The sequence below is a fragment of the Spermophilus citellus genome (genome assembly GCF_964194105.1).
Source record: "Spermophilus citellus genome assembly, chromosome: 6".
Classification (NCBI taxonomy): domain Eukaryota; kingdom Metazoa; phylum Chordata; class Mammalia; order Rodentia; family Sciuridae; genus Spermophilus; species Spermophilus citellus.
In genome coordinates this window covers 152,897,481-152,916,370 of record NC_138187.1, presented here as the reverse complement: position 1 = coordinate 152,916,370, position 18,890 = coordinate 152,897,481, and the positions used below count along the sequence as shown (strand labels likewise).

General features: G+C 56.3%; 1 protein-coding gene and 1 long non-coding RNA gene across 2 annotated transcripts in view; one reads left to right on the top strand and one right to left on the bottom strand.

Moving 5' to 3' along the window:
• The window catches only part of KIAA1614, a 33,464-nt gene extending 15,706 nt beyond the window's left edge, over positions 1–17,758 (top strand). The window contains exons 5-10 of the mRNA XM_081297505.1: positions 3,334–4,787; positions 6,138–6,291; positions 7,644–7,902; positions 11,186–11,313; positions 12,020–12,204; positions 16,571–17,758. Of these exons, the coding sequence (XP_081153631.1) occupies positions 3,334–4,787; positions 6,138–6,291; positions 7,644–7,902; positions 11,186–11,313; positions 12,020–12,204; positions 16,571–16,764 (2,374 nt within the window). The 3' untranslated portion in view covers positions 16,765–17,758. The remainder of the gene's footprint in view (positions 1–3,333; positions 4,788–6,137; positions 6,292–7,643; positions 7,903–11,185; positions 11,314–12,019; positions 12,205–16,570) is intronic.
• Positions 1–18,890, bottom strand: part of LOC308650944 — a 902,096-nt gene that overhangs the window by 700,600 nt on the left and 182,606 nt on the right. The gene's annotated exons all lie outside the window — the stretch shown is intronic.

The window sequence follows — 18,890 nt, the reverse complement described above, 5'->3', positions numbered from 1 at the left end:
GAAAGCCACAGAATAGACTATCTGTAAAGCAGACTTCCTGCGCACATATCCTCCTGGGCACTCCCTCTTCTCAGATGACTCCAGCCCCCCACGATGACCCCAGTCATAACCTAAAGTAAGCTCCCTTTTCCCCCGCCCTGGAAATGCTATAGAAATGCAAGGTGACCCACTTTAGCAGCTGCTGCGTCCAGAAAAGAATGATTGTGACTTGGCAGCACTGGGGAATCCTCCCAGGGTATAGCTGCAAACTCCGAGCCAGATGGCTTGCCACGGCTGCTGCTAAAGGTTATGCTCTGTCAGAGGGCCCTGGAGGGCCAGCAGACTCAACACTGGATGCTGCACAGACCCCAGGCCTCAGCTAGAGGTAGCAGGCCCTGGCCCCGGCCCCAGCGCATCGCTGTTTCCCCGAGCAGCTTGGCGAGAATTGCTGGAAGAGGAGGGGTGCCCAGAGCAGTCTCCAGGAGGCTTTTATCCTGGGTCTGGCTGGAGGCACAGGGCGAGCCTGAGCACAGGGGCTTTTCTGGAAGGTGAAGACGGGGAAGCAGCTACATTTTTTAGAAGTATATTGACATAGAAATTAAGCAGCCCCTGGAAGCAAAAACTCTTGCCATTCTTGGAAGAGGCACCTAGATTGGTGTTCTTAATCCCAAAAGGCAGCACATGTCGGCAGAAGGCACACTGTTTAGTGACACTGTGCTGTCCTGTAAATGTTGGCTACATAAGACTCTGTAGAGCTTGACACAACACATTGCTCGTGTGGCTAGGACAGCATCATTATAGCAATTGCCCCAGAGGGTCTCCCCACGGAGGCCACACAACTCCAGGGCTACAGCAGAGGCGCAGAGCTCAGACCAGAAGCCTGTTCTGGAGGGATGGCTGCTGGGGTCTCTGCCAGCCTCGACTTGGGATGGCAGCTGCCGTGGGATTTGCTTGCTGCGTGCCTTATGCTGTCTGCACTTAAAGGCCTCTCCCTACGTTTTCACACTATTGCTACCACTGCGTTGGGGTGGGGGACTGTGGGTTTGAAAAACACCCTACATGACTCAACTCGCCTCACTCCCCCTTTTAAAACAAAAATGTTTCTCCCTGTAGAGTGAATCCTAGGATAGTTCAGTTCGCCATCTTGTGTGTAGAAGTTAAGGACCCTGATGGGGGGCTCCCTTGTTGGGTTAGGACTGTGCTGCCTTGAAAGCTGGGGTCTTATTTTGTTTTTGCCAGAGTTTATAGCCCACATTCCTTCAGCAGAGCAGGGCCTTGGCCCTGGGGTCTGTACAGGGGTGGTTTCCCAAGCCATGCCCAGGATCCCCAGTGGGCCTTGCCTGTGTTAGGTGGACTGGCTGGGGAGGGTGTCCACCTGTGTCCTGGGGGTAGGGTGACTCTTCTCTCTAGAGGCTGAGGTTGCTGTTTCTCAGCGGTCACTCTCAGCCTCAGCATCTTCTCAGTCTGTGGGGGAAGATGAGTGGTGCCGGTGTTCGGGGGAGGGAGACACCAGTATGGGGTGTCTCTAATCAGGGTTCTCCAGAGAAACATAACCAACAAGACAAACCATACCGAGAGGGTTATTTTAAGGAATTGGCCTCCCTGTGTGGGAGCCTGCAAAACCTGCAGGGGATGCCAGCAGGCTGGAGACCAGGGCAATGCTGCGTCTGTGTCCAGAGGCAGCCGGCAGAATCCTCTTGCTCAGGGGAAGTTGGTCTTTGTTTTCTTAAGGCCTTTTGCTGGTTGGATGAGGCCCACCCACACTATGGAGGGTCACTGCTTTATTCAAAGTCCTTTGATTTAAATGTTAGTCTTCTCAGAAACATGGAGGATAGTGTTTGGCCAGGTGTCTGGGCACTGTGGCCCAGCCAGACTGACACACTGAATTAACCATCACACATGGTTTGTATGCAGAGAGAAATGTAGAAAGGTAGGAGCCAAACGCGAGCTAAGAAGGACGACTCCAGGGTCGATGGCAGGAGGATTGTGGGGGTGAAGGGGCAGGAGCCCGGAGGCCCTGCCAGTGGGAGGGGGCCATTGAACTGGAGAAGAAGGCGGGGAGGAAGAGGAGGACCATATTTTCACCTCAAAGACCATCAGCTGGAGCCTGTGTCCTACTGTGGTGTGTGAAGAAAGCTGGCCTCTGAGGGCCACAGACAGGAGGCAGGTGGAGAGGCCAGAAGGGGCCACTCAGGTGTGAGAAGTGGTACATGAGAGACGCAGGGTGGCTCCCACACACTCAGCAGTGGATTGGCGGGAGGCTGGGAAGGGGAGGGAGAGTGTGGCCCTCACAGGTGCCTCTGATAGGAGGAAAGCCAGGGCCTGGGCCCGCTTGCACAGTGGCCTGAAACTCCGGCTACCTGGCTCCTGGGGCCTGGGGTGAGACAGGGAGGGCCGACCCCAGCCACAGTGCCTCCTAAGCCAAAGCTGATGGCTGTGACGACTCTCCCCAGCACTTAAAATACCCTTTCCCCATAAGGGCTTCACCACATGTGCTGTGAATGTACCCTTGGGGTGTCCATGGGGGATTGGTTCCAGGACCTCCCGCAGATACCAAAACCTGGATGCTCAAGCCCCTGATGTAAAATGGTATAGCATTTGGATATAATCTAGGGCTGGGATGTTGCTCAGTGGTGGGGCACTTAGCTGGTATGCAGGAAGTCCTGGTTTGATCCCCAGCACCACACACACACACACACACACACACACACACACACCATATAACTCCTTCCAACCATCTGTTGGTTGCTTATAACACTTAATACAATGTGAAAAGTCGTTGGGTTACAGTGTCCAGGGGGTTGTGACAAGAAAAAAGATCTCTACGTGTGCGGTAGAGACGCAGGTGTTCTTTCCAAATGCTTTTGATATGCAGCTGGTTGATCCACAGACGTGAGCCTGTGAATATAGAGGACTGGTTGTCCATATTTCCACAGCTCACCACTACCAGAAACGCACGATGACCACTTCCTCTCCCGAACACACACACACACACACACACACACACACACACACACACTCCTCACACAGAAGGACTTTGGTGTCTTCCTTCCATACGGTCCTGAGTTTAATGACATTTTCTCTCAGCTCAGGCCCAACCAGGCCACAGAGGGAACATGGGGCTTCTGTTTGGTGCCGGGCATCAGAATCAGAATGGGCCTGTGATACAGTGCTTGGCCTTGACGCCCCAGGAAGCTGATTTGGGGTAACTTTGTGGGTTACAGCAACCCCAGAGCATCATGGAGACTGTTCCCCCGGTTGTGTGGTGAGGGTCGGGCCAGGGTGTCCCAGGGAGGGACCATCTTCCCCACACCCACCCTTCTACCTGTGACCTCTCTCCTGTCTCTTCTTTAGAGATGGCCAGAGAGGCCCAGCCCTGGACCCCAGGATGACCTTGGCCTGCAGAGACAGTCTCCAGAATGGGAACGTGAGTGACTCCTCCAGCGGGGAGTCCAGCAGCGGGCAGTGGCCTAAGCAGGGCATATCCCCTTCGCACGTTCGCTTTCAGGACGAGACTGCCCGTGAGGCTGAGTCCCGCTACCTGGAGCGGCTGCAGCAGTGCCAGCGCCAGGTGCTGAGCACAGTGCTACCGGCCTCGGGCCAGGGGCCACTGCGCTCCAAGCCCCATGTCACCCACTACATTAACCGGGACATGGGCGAGGGCACGTTCCCCAGGCCCCTGGGTGGCCTAGACCGCAGGGGCCTCCTGGCACCCCCAGCGCCATGGGGCAGCGAGGGGAAGTGCAGAGCCTGTGGCCACTGTCTTCAGGACGGACACCCTGCTGAGGGGAAGGTGCCTCCCAGCCCTGGGGTCACCCAGGGACTCCAGGCTGCCTGTGGAGAGGAGGGGGTGATGCTGGAGCCCCAAACCTCCTGTGGCCCCAGCTCCCCATTCCAGCTCTTCCCTGCTGAGCCAGGGCTCCACTCAGAATGGGTCCGGGAAACACACATTGGAGACACCACCGTGTGCCCTGAGGAGGGGGACTCTGCCCTGGACAGCACGGACACCTCAGACAGCTGCCGGACAGACAGTGAGGAACCTGGGAGCTCTCAGCCCAGAAGGACAGGCGGGTGGCCCCGAGGCAGCAGCCGCCGACAGCAGGGCTCCAGGCCTCAAGGAGGCCACAGGTGGTCCAAGAAAGCTGAGGTGGAGTCGTCCTGGGCCCCTGAGGCCCAGGATGGGGTTCACGATGTGGAGGAGGGAGATGAGGTGAAGGAAGGCAGGGGACATACACCTGATGGGACTCTGTTTCTGAGAGAAGATGCTGTCCCTAAGCCTCCTGCCCTGGAACCTGAGAGGTCTTCCCTTGGGTCCGAGAAACAACCTGAACAAGAACTGAAAAGTCACTGGGACCCTGTGGACTCCTGGGCTCCTTGCAGGACAGCCTATGTCACAACGTCCTCCACAAAGCTTGGGCCCTCGGGGCCAGGCAGACCAGACAAAGTTATAGAAGGCCACGAGTCTCCCGAAATTGTCTGCACTTCCTCCCTGCAACAGAGCCATGCAGAGCCCTCTGCTCACCGCCCAGCCCGGCAGCCAGCTGCTTCTCTCTGCCCTGAAGGCTGGGTGCCAACACCTCCCACTTCAAGGAAAACCACCTCCCCTGGGCCTCACAGGAAGGCAGCGCTGGCTCGGCCCAGCAGTCCCCAAGTCAGGCACCCACTGTTGGCCCTGTCTACCAACAACTGCAACAACTGTTCCCCCCTGGGGCTGCAGGAGCCCTGGGGAGCAGCTATCCACCACGGCAGGGCAGACAGGGGTCCCTGTGGCCAGGAGCCGGATCTGCCCCTGGAGAGCAGCGGAGACGGTAAGGCTGCCCTTGCTCAGACTTGGCCTCAGGCCAGGTCGGGGACACTCTAGGCATTCAGTCTTCACTTGCTTTTCTTCTCAGTGGTCAGATAACACAGCCACACACTCCCAGCAGCTCCTCAGAGTGACGGCAGGTGTCAGGGGAGCTGGTGGCCTGTGGGTTGAGGCAGGCTTCAGCTTAGCCCAGAGTGGAGGCAGGACCATGGGGAGGCCATGGTTCCCAGCAGCAAGCTCCGTGGCTGCGGGCAGCTGGGCTTCATGGGAATCTGGCTCCATAAAGCAGGAAGGGGCAGCAGCTCCAGGATCTGCTATTGGCTTTGGGCAGTCAGTGCCCAGGAATCCGAGGGCAGTGCCCAGGAATTCCACGTCACGCACCCACTGGCTCTGTCACTCAGCGGTGTTGAGCACTGTGCTAGGGGCTGTGGGAACATGTAAATGAGCTGCTTCAACAAGACACCTGCCCTTGTGACTTTCTGTGGCCAGGCAGACCTGCTTCCCAGGGGGCACCGTGACCAGCAGGCAGAGCTCCTGTAGGGTGTGGTAGGGCTGCCCTCTGGCCTGAGTCCCCCAGGACCCTGGCCCTGCTGGGCTGGCTGGTGGTTTCAGCGGGCAGGCTGCTGAAGTGGGTAGGTAGCACCTCTTTGTCTTCGGGAGGGGTCCCCCATCCGGGGCAGATCCTGGGTGTTGCCGTCTCTTCCCTCAGGGGGCTCGAGGCTAGCGGCTGGTTTGCTCCTGACCACTTCCCATGGGGCTTCTATCTTGAGCCCTTTCTGGGCATCCTTCGAGGCCTGGAGCAGAGAGCCAGGGGAGGCCTTCGCTGCAAGACCTGGGCAAGTCACCTACTCCCCCATGCTCCAGGCTCCTCTGTAAAGGACAATAATGGAACCTCCCAGGAACCCCCAGGGGGCTCATCAGGGGGATTTAACTCACTGCCCATTGCATACAGATGCTCCCCAAATGGCGGCAGTTGTCAAAGCTGTGAGAAATCGTAGATGACAGATTGTTTTCTATCCCAGGAATATAAAATGTCCCCATTTCCAACTATGTCCCATGATATAGAAGGGGCGTGACTTATCACAAGCAACACCGTCACTTAAACACTTATTAATCATCTACTGTGTACCAGCGGCTGGCCTGGGTGATGAGCTTATAGCAGGCCTCAGGACCTGTCCATGACTCCCCTGGCCCATCCTCCGAGAGCCGCCCCCTCCATCTGCTGCTCCCTCCGCTGCCTCCACTGCTGTGCTGAGGCTCCCACTCCTCTTCCGCCCTCCTGCTCTCCAGCCTCTGAGGCTGGGCCTGGGGAATTGGTCAGCCTGATACAGGAGGGATGCTATGGCCTTTGCAGGAGGATTCCAGGGCGCTCTCAGCTTGGCAGACACCGTCGTCAACTCCATGGGCATTACCCTCTCCCTGGCCTCAGAGGAGCTGGAGTCCAGCCAGGACCTGGAAGAAGGTCTGCAGAGGACAGAGTCCAGTTCTGGAGGGCACATGCCACCTGGGTAAGTGGAAGGAGTAGGAGCCCTGATGGCAGGAGAGGGTGCTGGGTGGGGAGGAGACTCCCAGGATGGTAGCATGACTGACCTCATTGCCCCCAGATCCTTGGAGTCCCTAGACCATGCCCTAGCTTGGCGGCCCTGACACTCCCTTTTAGTTCTTTTTAGTCTGATGTACCTTGTTGTTCATTTGCTGAACATCCCCTGAATGGCCTCCAGCCCCAGCCACTGAGCTGGTTACAGACCCAGCTGACGGAGTCCCAGCCCTCTGGGTGCTGTCTGGAAGGACTTGCTCCTGACCCGGGGCTTGGAAACCAGATGCTGAGGAAAACTGTTTCTCTACTCTTCTTCAGCTGTGGGTCTGAGTCATGGCCTGGGGCACCTCCGTCTCCAGCCTTCTGTGCACTCCAGAACTCAGCCTGTCTGGCCAATCCCAAGAACTCAACATCCAGTGCCTACTACCACGCTGCCTGCCCCACCGGGCTCAAGCCCTAAATCTGCTCTACCCGCAGCAAGTCTTCCCCCTCCCACATCCCCCGGTCGTTTCTCCTGGTCTCAGCTGTGGGATCTCCTTTTTGTGAACTTACAGGAGCCCTGGCCTGCTCCACCTTCTCTCTTGTTCCTTCTGGTTCCTTCTTCACACATGATAGTCAGGAGCATCTTTTTAAAACCTTTATTAAATGGCATTATTTTACTATTTAAAAACCTTAAATGGCTATTTCTCCCACTTGGAACAGAATTCAGACCCCCTCACCATGGCCGGCCGTGCTCCAGGTCATCCTCCTGGGCCTGCCTGCCTGACCTCACCTGGCCTCTCTGCCCTCCTCCCATTCCCTGCACCCACACCCTGTGTCCTGGACTCTGTGGTTCCTGAGCCCACGCCTCTTCCCGTCTTGGCCCAGGCACCTCCAGCATGGCAGCCTGGTTCCTGCTTGGCATTCAGATTGCAGGGTAAAGGCCATCTTCTCAAAAAGACCTTCCCTGGCCACTGTTTCAACCAGACACCTGGCCACTCTGCTGCACTCAGCAGTCACTCATGGTTTTCCCCTTGGCTTAGTGGTCCGCTGTTGATAAGCTCTGAGAGAAGGGCCTTGTTTGTCTTATACAGCACATAGCCAGGGTCTGGAAGAGGCCGGCACAAAGGAAGTCCTCAGAAATAAGGAATGGATGAGGGGCTGAACCCTAGCTGCCTTTTATGGCGGGGGCTCGCCTAGGCGCCTTCCCCGGGGCAGAGCACCCGGCACAGTCTACTTTCTCAACTCATTGCCAGTCCCCCTCATGAGGCGTTGGTGCTGCGGCCTGCCTTGCCTCCGCCCCAGGTCTCTGCAGCCCGCCTCAGGTCCACTCTTGTGTTTCAGAGCATCACCAGAGGCCAGTGCAGGGCCCAGGGTGCCCCCAGCTGCTGCTTCTGGAGCCAACAAGAAAAGGAGCAGCGGCCTGGCCTCCACCCTGGGGCTGAAGAAGCTCCTCTCGGTCCTCGGCCAGACTTCCCGGCCCAAGTTGAGCAAGTCCCGTAGCTACAGTGTGGAGCAGCTGCAGCCCGCTGTGCCTAGCCCAGCTTCCCACACCAGCACCTCCAAAGTGAAGAGAGCCCCGTCGCTACAGTCCCTGCATCTGGTGAGTCCATGGCCCCGGCCGGGGTTGTGAGGCCGGTGGTGGAATGAAGGGTGAAAGGAGAAAGATGTGCCCAGGGTGCCTCCCAGGGAGCCCACCGTGGAGAAGAGGGAGCCACTGGCTTCCCACAGCCTATCCGTGAGACTTGGTTTCCCCTGGGCACAGGGCAGGTAGGCATCACCCCAAAGTTCTGTTCTTCTGCCCAGGCCTAGGCTCATCCTAGACTTCTCCTTCTCCCTCAACTTTGCTAACTCTGACAAGTCTTTGGAAGTATGTGGGCTGGTTATTCTGGAACCTTCTCTGTGGCCACAATGACTCTCTTAATCCAGGCCCAAATCACTCCTGGATTCCCTCACGCCTCTTGACTGGCCTCCTTGCTGTGGCCCTTCTCCATATGGCTTCCAAAAATGGTCTTTCAGATGTGCACCGCCCCCTCTGAACATCTGTCCTCCACCACTTATGCCCAAGATAAAGTGGAGACAGCTCTGTGTCACCGGAGGGTTTCTGTGATCTGTCTGCTTTCGTCTCTTACCACGCTCAACCCCATTTACACTGGGGCGTGTTATGCTAGACCTCCTTGCACTTCTGTGGTAAGATCACACACAGAGGGATTGAGTCTTCACCTAAACTGAGGCTCCCCTTCTCCACCTGCTGACGCAGCTCACCCATTAGTACTTCAGGCCCATCTCCCAGGAAGCCATTACGGTCAGTCCTCTGGCGGAGCAGGGCCTCTGCTGGGTGCTGCCACCTTCGTGGCTGTTCCGCTTTCTCCCCTCTCTCCCCTCGCTGAGTGCATTGAGGAAACACCGTGTTGAGGGGATAGACTCGGGTGGCTAACGGCAGCCTTCCCCCGTGCCACAGTCTTAGCAAGCCCAGCGCCGCTCACCAGCTCCAGACCAGGCTCTGGAAGCCCCGCCCTGTCCTAGCAGTGTCCAGTGTTGTTTCTCCTCTTACCTCCACCTCGCCTGGACAGACTCTGGGTAGGTGGCTTGGTCAGGGCATGGGAGCCTTTCATTTCTCAGGCTGCAGGGGAAGAGGATGCCAGCTGAATGGAAATTCCATCCGCTTTCTTTCACTAAGGACAGTACCAGGTACGCGGTTGGCACTCAGAAGATATCTGCTGGCCAAATGACTGGAAGGCAGACAATCAGAGGCAGAGAGGGCGAGCAGGGGAGAGGGCCACCGCAGGGCCCTTGTGCTTCAGAAACTCATTTGTGGGACCAGATTAGCGGCCACCAGAGCTTCCATCTCTGTAAAGTCCTCAAGGGAAACGATGACACCATTAGTGAAATAGAGGGGTTTAAGCCGAACCCACAAACAGAAAGCAGCCTGGCCGGGACAGAGCAGGCTGAAGTGCAGGAGGACAGTGCAGGAGAAAGATACATTCTAGAAAAGAGAAAAGGAGAGAAAAGAGGAGTCTGTCTCACCCAGAAGTATTTATGACATGTCTCCAGGGAAGACACCGCCAGTTAGCATGTTGGGCCGGCACACTCGTGTTCGATGGTCGGGTGGTGGCTGCTTCTCTGTGTGGTGCTGGGGATGGAACCCAGGGCACTGCACACCCTGGGCAAGTGCTCCCACTAAGCTACCTCCCAGCCTCTTGTTTTTTTGAGACAGAGTCTGCCCAAGTTGCTGAGGCTGGTCTTGAACTTGTGATTCTCTTGCCTCAGAGTGGACAGCCGCCTGCCCTCATACCCAAACACACCAGCTGCTTCCACCCCTCCGATGGGCTGTGGCTCCTCTCAGGGCCCTTGGAGCTAGTGTCTGGAAACCTTCCCCTCCTCCTCCCTGTTCCCTAGGAAGTGTCTGCTCGTCCTCCTAGGAGGCCTTGGGCCTGCCTCGTCGGCATCTGGATAATAGGTCTGCCATCTTTAGATCACTTAGTCCATTCAGCCTGCTCCAACAGATCCCATGGACCAGGCTGTTCTGGAGGCTGGGAGTCTGAGGTCAAGGCTGAGGCCCAGTGGGTGACGAGGAGAACTGCTTTCTCAGGTGACTGTAAACTCCCCTCTAAAGCCCAAAGGCTGTCTGGGGGCCCACCAGGTTCTGCCTTCACAACCCAGGCACCTCCTTAAGGCCTCCTTCCAAGCGAATGGAGGGGGCACACACATTCAGACCATGGCAACAGAGATTCCAAATGTAATGAATCATGTGTGACAGCCACTTAAAAGGCTGCTTCTCTGCCTGGCTCCATCAGCCCAGCCCCACCCCCACCTTCAGAAGGGTCTCCTCATGGTGTCACTTTCTTTTTGTTGTATTTTTTTTGTTTTGGGGGGTACTGAGAATGTAACTCAGGGGTGTTTTATCACTGGGCCACATCCCCATCCCTTTTTATTTTTATTTTGAGACAAGATCTTGCTAAATCGCTGAAGGCCTCAAATTGATGAGGCTGGCCTTGAACTTACCATCCTCCTGCCTCAGCCTCCTGAGTCGCTGGGATTGCAGGTAGGCACCACTGTGCTGGGCCTCACTGGGTCATTTTCTAGAGTGCAGATCTGATCTCCTTCTAATTAACATCATGCTGCCATTCCTTAGCAGGGTGTTTGAGGCCCTTCAGGGCTGGCCTCTGTTCTGGTCCATCTCCTACAAACTCTGTGGCCTCCCCTCCCAGACCACACCTGTGTTCTAGAACCTGCCAAGCTTTCTCATGTCTGTCCATGTCTTCACTCATGCTATTTTTCTTCTTCCTGGGGCTTTCATTCCTTTCTCTACATGGATAGCTCTTGCTTCCCAGCTCCCCCAGCGACCCCAGACCCCTAAGATGAAGCCCTCTTACACATCACCCTTGCTTGGCACTCGGCACTCACTGCACACCCAGAGCTTCCAATCTGTCTCATCCCCACTCCCAACATTTTGTGGGTTCTTGAGGAATCATTGCCTTGTTGGACTTTTTATGCACCATGTTTTAATGTACATAAAGAGCAAATTTTTGAACAAAAGTGATCATAAAAGGGATACTAAAGAATCACAAAATATTTGGCTTTAACTCTTAAAATATGATTTAATTGTATTTTTAAACTTTCACTTTGTTGCTAATCAGTGAGAAAATTAGATTGTCTTAATGAGATAACTAATGGTATAAAACTGAATTGTTATTTCAGTTGTTATAACCAACCTTGATGCTTCAGTGTAGGCCCATCTGCAGGAGTGAGTTCTGGTGGGTCCTACTGAGCACTTGGAAGTAGAGAGCAAAGTTTGCACATCACTTTCTTAAGAGGACCTCAATCCTCTGTCAACCCCTGCCCAGGTGGTTTTCTCACCTGCAATATTGGGCCTTCTCCACCAGGTGTCACCCTCCCACCAACATCGGAAAGCTTCCTCCTTTCAGAACCTCCATTCTCTGCTGAGCGGCAAGGGGGATCGGTCCAGCCTGTACCTGGTAGAGGGGCCAGGAGATTCCAGTGCACGAGGCAGGTAAGCGTGGACACAGATGGTCTAGAGAGTAAACTCAGAGACGGCCAGTGGAGCTATAAGCTCAAATCCTTCCTGCCTCAGCATCACGGTCCCTTTAAGAGGCTGCCTGTGCTCCCCCGTTAACAAACCCTGTCTGGAGAGGCCAGGTGGAGCAATAGCACCTCTGCCTCCATCCTGTGCAGGGGGTGCTGAGAAAGTGTGGGATTCCAGAAGGGGTGAGCTGCCAGGTTGGATTCCTCTCTCCTTCTGCTGTCTGACAACATCTTGGAATCAGATGTTCTAGAGTTTTCTTAGCCTAGCAAAGATCTGACTAAACCTCCAGAGACAGGGGCCCCCCGAGAGGCCCTTGACTCACACATACCTCTTTGCCAAGGCCCTGTGGGCTCGGTGCTCTCACCCAGTGCCCCCTCTGTTAACTCCTAGAAATGTCATATGAAATCACAACTTTCGTCAGCTTCTCGGCTTCTCAGAAGTCTCTACCTAAAAGTCCAGACACCACCGCTGGGTGGGGGAGCTTTCTGGTTCTGCAGAGGCACTGAGAGCCCGGGGCAGGTGTGGTCTCCACCCCAGGCTGCTCTTTCTGCCCTTGTGGTCAGTGGGGCCCCAGCCTTCAGTCCTGGACTCTGAAGTCTGAGACGCCTTGGTCAACTTAAAGCCAGGGAAGGGCTGGGCCCTTGTCCTCACTGTGTCTCTGGTCCCCTCGCAGGCTGGCCAAGGCCCCTCCCCGGCGGGCCCTCAGTGTGGAAGACGTGGGTGCCCCCAGCCTGCCTCGCACCGTGGGCCGCGTGGTAGAGGTGTTCCCAGATGGCACGAGCCAGCTGCAGCTGCAGCGCTCCTCAGAGGGCACTTTTGGCTTCTGTGTGGCCTCTGGGAATGGGCGCCGGGACTCAGGTATGCCTCTCCCCTTCCTCAGCAAACCCAGTCTTGCCTCTTGGCTCCGGTTGGGTTGCTTCTGGCCTTTGGCTGAGCAGTGGAGCTTTGCAGATTCAAAATCTGCAGGACTGGAGTTCGCAGGAGTCCGCACCTGCAGACCCTGCCGGCAGCTGTGCAGCCCTGAGGGGTGAAGTGCCCAGGGGTGGGCCTGCCAGGTTTGACTTGCTGTCCCTGCTGCTACCTAATGACATCTTGAAATCAGAATCTCGAAGGACACCTTTTCATAGGAGAGTGGAGGGAAATCGTCCGCGCCTGCCAGGTCCCAGCTATCCCTTTGATGTGGTTGATGTGTTTCAGCGGCTCCCCTCTCCCTCCGGGTCTGTCTGGGCCTGTGGAGCCTGCCCGCCTGCCCGCCCGCCTGCCCGGGCCACTCTCCAGGTTCCTCCCTTGGGGCTGGCTTCTGTGGGTCATGGTCAGGTGGACCCTGGCTCCAGACTCCTGGCTGGGGCCTGTGGGTCTTGATTCCACACTGGCCGTCAGGAGACCTGGCCCTCACCTTCCCCTGGCATTGCTCAGTACCAGCCATCCATGAGTCTTTCAGAGCAACTCAATTCGTGTGGGCCTTTGCCCAAGGTCTGTGGCCCAGAATGCTGCCCAGGCAAGGGAAAGCTCAAAGCTCTTCCCCAGGCAAGGTGAGGAGGGAAGGAGGACAGGTACACGGAGGAAGGGGAAGGAGGGGAGGGAGGGAGCAATGACCCAGAAAGACATTCTCAGGGCCTGTGTCACGGGGTCCTGCCAGGGAGGGTTAGTGCTTGCTTTATCTCAAAGTTGTTTAGCCTGGAAAAAAATCTGCCTGCTCCCAAGTCTGCAGACGGCCCGAGCCCCGGCACCTGTCCCATCCTTCATTATTTCAGCAGCTACATATTGAACACCTGCCAGGGCGGGTTCCAGCAGTACGTGGAGCAGACAGAACCCGACCTCTGAGCTCACATTCCAGTGAGGGAGTTGGGCTGTGTTCACAAAAGGTCTGCCTTGAGAATCACGGATGTGGGATGTGTATGTATGTGACCTTACAGGCCTCATGTACCTTAGTGAAAAATGTAAGCTAGCGTAGACACGCTTTTTAAAGATGACACCAGAGCAGAGACAGGAGGAGCACATTGGTGTCAGGGGAGAAGCATTCGAGGCAGAGAGAACAGCAAGTGCCAAGTCCTGAGGAGGGGGAGTGTGGGCTGCTGGAGGAGCTGCCAGGGGGTCAGGCTGGGGCCCAGCTCAGAAAGGTGGCGGCAGTGCTGCCCTAAGTGACTTTGGCTCTCCCACTGTGTGAGACGGGAGCCACTGGAGGGCTTCAAGCAGAAGGGCAAAATTCTCAGATTTACCCTTGAGTAGGGCCTAAAGCCACTGTGTTGAGAATAGAGTCTGGCGGGACAAAGGCCGTCCTGGAAACCAGTTTCAGAGATGGTGGTGGCCCGGACTGGGGTGGCACCAGACCGAGAGGGTTACAAGGGGTGGATTCTGGGAGTCTTATAGGTAGTTTTGACTAAGCTCACTGATGGATTGGACATGAGCATGAGGACAGGTCCTCCCTACTCTAGACCTGGGGGCGGGGGGGGGGAATGCCAGTCCTCACCGGGCGATGGCATTTGTGAGCACAGACTGAGCCTCATCCGGCCCTCCCCAAGCCGTCGGCTGCTCCACCTTCCCTGTGCCCCCTCTCCTTAGATGAACCCAGAGAGCCCTGGCGTGGGTGTACTTCAGGGCCCCTGCTGTGAGGTGACCTGGAGCCAGCAACTTTCCCCTCTGAGCTCAGGTCTCTAACATGTGGGATGAGGATAACAGAACCAATCTGGAAGAGTCTGAGGGGCATTCAGTAAGGCTGGGAGGAACGTGTCCAGCACTCTTCTTCTCTTCCCTCTGCAGAAAGAGAAGGTATATTTGGGGAACAGAACCCCAGACAGGGACCAGCATGCTCTGCATTCAGCTGTCAATGTACCCACGGTAAACACAGCGGGGCACGGTGGCTCTCTGCAATCCCAGCCACTCAGGGGGCTATGGCAGGGTGATTTTAAGTTCAAGTCCAGACAGGGCAACTGAGGGAGATCCTGTCTCAAAATAAAAATAAAATTAATAAAAAGGACTGGAATGTGGCTCAGTGATAGGGCACCCCTGGGCTCAATCCCCAGCACCAAACATGAAACAGAGAACTCACAAAAGGGCATGCCCCCCTACCCCCTCCAAAGTCTCTTTGGCCCCTTTGTAGGTGGAGAGAGCCCTTCCCCCACTTCCTGTCCTTGAGCGGTGATGGGCAGGGTCTGTAACCACCAAGGGCTCCTTGGGCCCCTCCTGGCCTGCTCCCCTTACCACACTGGTCCTCCCAGGTGTGCCCTGCTCCTGCTGCTGCAGTTGGCCCCTGGTGTCATACAGGGGTCCCTGAGCACAGGGAACGTGGCAGGTCTGGTGCTCCTGGCCTTCTCCGGCAGCAGTTACTTCCCTCAGAGGGCTGTGAGCTGGGGCTGGTCTGGCTCCTTGCTAAAAATGTCAGGATGCCGGTGTTAACTTGCTGGCTGTCACCTCCCATTCTACACCAGGACAGCTGGCTTTGCCTCTGCTTATAACTGCTGTAACAGAGACCCGCATCCTCAACAAAAGCCACCTCCAGAGAACAACAAAAGCCTACCAGAGCGGCCTCTGTCACGTTGGTTATGACTGAGTTGGGACACCTACCCGTCTCCCCCAAATGCCAGAGTACGGTCAGCATTCTTTTGAGGTCTATCCTTACTCCCCACCTGCTTCTCCCACTGCGCATCAGACGCTTCCCCAGAGTCACTGGGGTTCCCTCCTATCCCTTCCCATGCCACAGGTGTGGAGAAGAGCAAGCAAGCTGCCCAGATGCCATAGAGAGGAAGTAAAGAGAGGGAAAGGCCTGGCGGAAAGCCCTGTGCAGCCAGGAGGGCAGACGTGCTTTGAGGAGGGGTGATGGAGCCTTGCTGGGAAGGTTCAGCCTGTCCAAGAAGCAACCAAAGGGAGCGCCAGACCCCAGGCCGGGGAATGTGTGCAGAGCCCTGTGTGCGGAGCAGGAGCAGGGGCAGGGGCTCCTGCAGACCCCAGGCTCAGAGGCTGGCTCTGAAAAGCCAGACTGAGGCCGAGCTGGACCCGGCTCCTCCAGGCCACTAATCCAAGGGGCCATAGATGGTTTCAAACCAGACCCTGAAGAACCAGCCAGATGCCCCTTTGGGTTCTTGCTGTGCACCTGGTTCTAGAAGAGGAAGTGAAGACGGCCGTGTGTGGGCAGCTGTTCACGTCTCCCATGTGCAGCCAGCTGGGCAGGGCTGGCAGTGGGAGGGGTGGAGGCTGTGCTAGGCTGCCCAGCGAATTCCAGTGTGGTCAGCTCGACAAACGTTGTCCCTGAAGGTCATCCCCTGGCTAGGCCCTTAGACCCCTGTGGTCACTCAGTACAGAAAATGGGTAGTGGGATCCAGCTTTCCCTGAAAAAGCTGTGCCTCATTTAATCTCAGATGGAGCAGCTGATGGCGAATTTGAGAGGGTGTCCAGCCCTCAGCTGGATGCTTTTGTGCTGCTTGGCCAGCAGAGGACAGGGGAAGCCAGCCCAAGTCTTGCAGGGCCTGCCTCAGCAATGTGGGCTCTCTGAGAATCAGCGGCAGAGAATAGGCAGAGAAGCACAGTCCCCTGTGCTTGCTGGGCGCCTTCTAGACACAGGCAATAATCATGCTGGCCAGGCGGGGCCTCGTCACATGGAGGGGAAGGGAGGGGGTGTGTGAAACAGAAGAGTAAGCCATCAAGGCTTCTGAAGTATTTTTCCTGGGCTTTTGCCCAGATGCCTCCAAATCCCAAGTGAGGAACTGTATGTGAGTAGGACAGAGGCCGGGTCAGTCCCGGAGGTACCATGTGGCAAACAACTGGGCCTCAGCTATTTCCACTAACACCCTGGCCATTGTGCTGGTCCTGTGCCACTCAGGGTGGCAACTGGATCTATTTATGAGTCCCACTGAGTTCCAGGAACCCAGTAGGCATTTAAAAAAATTATTTTCTTCTTTATGTTACATCTTGGAAAAAGATAAGATTAATTCAGTCACACTGGGGTGTGGATGAACAACACCATCTTCAAGTGTTTTCACTTTTAAAGAGGAGACAGAGAAATGGGCTTATGCCGTGGAAGAGACACACTCTATCTCAGTATAAAGCCAGTTGTTGCAAGATAGAACCAGGTGTGTGTGCATGTGTGTGTGTGCGTGTGTGTGCACGCGCTTGTGCGTGCGAGTGGCTGTGCCCCACACCAGCCCTCTCCCCCTGTGCTTGGACAGCACCTGCAGCGCTGCCAGCTCTGACGCGGGTCTTACTTGCTGCATTCTGCCTTGTTTTGCAGGGCTCTACGTGCAGGAGATGGCTGACCTGGACACTGCCAAGCTGTACTCAGGGCTGCTCGGGGTGGGGGACGAGATCCTTGAGGTGAATGGGGCCAAGGTTGCTGGGCTAGGCCTGGCTCACGTCCAGGAGCTTCTGGCCCACTCAGAGAGTTTGTCACTACGTGTCCTGCGGCAGAGGCCTGTCCCACGGTGACCCAGAAGTGCAGCTGGAAGCTCTGAACTGCCCAGGGATTGAATGGCTGGAATGCACTGCAGAGATACTCTGTGGACCGTTTTAAACCACAGATGATGGTGACATGTAGCCCCTCGGGCTATGGCAGGGCTTCTGTGATTGACTCCCCTAGGGCCAGAAATCTGTTTAAGATTATTAATTTACACAGAACTGGGGAAAGAAAATCCTGATGTCCTTTTATGCTCGAGGTGATGGCAACATTGACTTGCCCCATGTTGGGGCATATTGGAAAGATTCCATGGGTCCTTTATTGGCCCTTGAGAACTGGTCCCATTCCCCTTCAAAGGTGCCCCTAGTCCCCAACACTGCAGAACCAAAGATGGAGGCCATATCAGCCGTGTCTCTCCTGGCTCCCACTCGCCACCTCTGCTCCTCATCCAGAAAGGGACACAGCATCCTGGAGTAATAGCCAGCCAGCCAGCAGATACCCCAAGCCAAACCTCCAAACCTGTGGCCTGAGAAGTACTCCACCCCCCGTCAGGGTGTGAGAGTATTTGGAAGATGTTATCTGGTACCCAGAACATTAAGAATTTCTAGGAATTTTTTTTTTTAATGATATGTAAGGGGATATGTAGGGGGAAAGTGAAATCAAGGCCAAGTTCAGGGAAGTTCAGCTGAGGTGGGCAGAAGCTGGACCGTGGGTCCGCCCCGCCCCCCGCCTCTGCTCCAGTTGCTGCAGCCAGGCCGGGAAGGCCGCGGCTTTGTTCTCCTTTCCAGCGTGCAGACAGCCCTGCAGCTGGTGCCCCCCTGCTCCCAGCTGCAAGCTCCCTATCCAGACCTCCCTGGTGGCAGCCATGGGTGGGCAGGCAGGCAGCAGGGAGGCTGCAGAGAACAGGGGTGGCCATTCCACCTGGGTGCTACCTACGCTGGGCTTGGATACGGCCAGAAGGGTTGGGGTTCTGCCCGTGTGTCGCCATGCATCAGTTTAAATTATTAAAATGCAAGCTGAAACTTCTCTGGGCTCACTCGGCTTTCACTAGCCCTTGGAGGCCTGGGACTGGGCAGAGGCAGGAGGGCACGGGGTGGCCAGTGAGCATGCCCGAGGCGAAGGCCGGGGAGGCCCCCAGGGTTAAAGTCACAGACAATGTAGATGCAGAAGCCTCCAGGGAGAGGCCTAGGGCTGAAAGAGGGGCCCTGGGTAAGGCTGAAGATGGGGAGAGACAGCCCAGGGGCATGGCTAGGTGCCGCTGGGGAGTGGGCTAGGCAGCCTAGAGCCATTTTGGAACTTGCCTGCCTGGTGTTAACTGTGGTAAATAATAATAATAACACAAAACCACACACCATCGGCAGGCTGAAGTGAGTGTCCCAGGCAGCTTTCAGGGGCACAGGAGGCTAAAGAAGGCTGTGAGTGAGGAAGGGCCCTGGTGTGGGGAAGCAAGCCTGAGGGGCGATGACAGGTGACCCAGGGCCTCAGCCGCAGAACCAGTTAAAGTCCCTGTCACAGTGGCCTGGAGGCTGGGGCTGAGATTCCACCTGAGCCCAGAGGCTCAGGGCAGGGGTGAGGGAGGAAGAGCAACAAGCTTTAGGGGCTGGGGCACCTCGAGACAAACTGGGCCCCCTCCCCACCCAAAACAGCCCCACAGTCGGAAACTACAGCCGAGGAAACCCTGGCAGCTCCGGCACCCCTCAGGGTCATGAAGCAGGAGAAATTTCACCTTGAAAAGGACTTCAGGGCTGGGGTGTAGCTGGTGGTAGGGTGCTTGCCTAGCATATGCCAGGCCCTGGGTTCCATCCGAGCATGGCAAAGGGCAGGGGAGGGTTTCAGGGTCCAAAAGCACCCGGGTTTTCTAGATGGCAAGGACCACCTGCCTTCCTGCCTAAGGAGCTGGGGTGGGGTGGCATTGGGAGGAGACAGGGAAAGTCTCTGGGAAGGAGCTCCTGCAGCAGCCACCCACCAGGGGCGGGCCAGGCCTTGCCATGTTTATCTAGTCTTTATTACTATTATTGTTTTTACAGTATTGGAGATTGAATCCACCGTGCTTTACTACTGGGCTAAATCTCCAGTCCTTTTTATTTGCCGCAGTCCGGGTGCAGCAAACTAACGGGGGGGGGGGGGGGGGTGACGAGCAACTTGTGTAGATTGATGC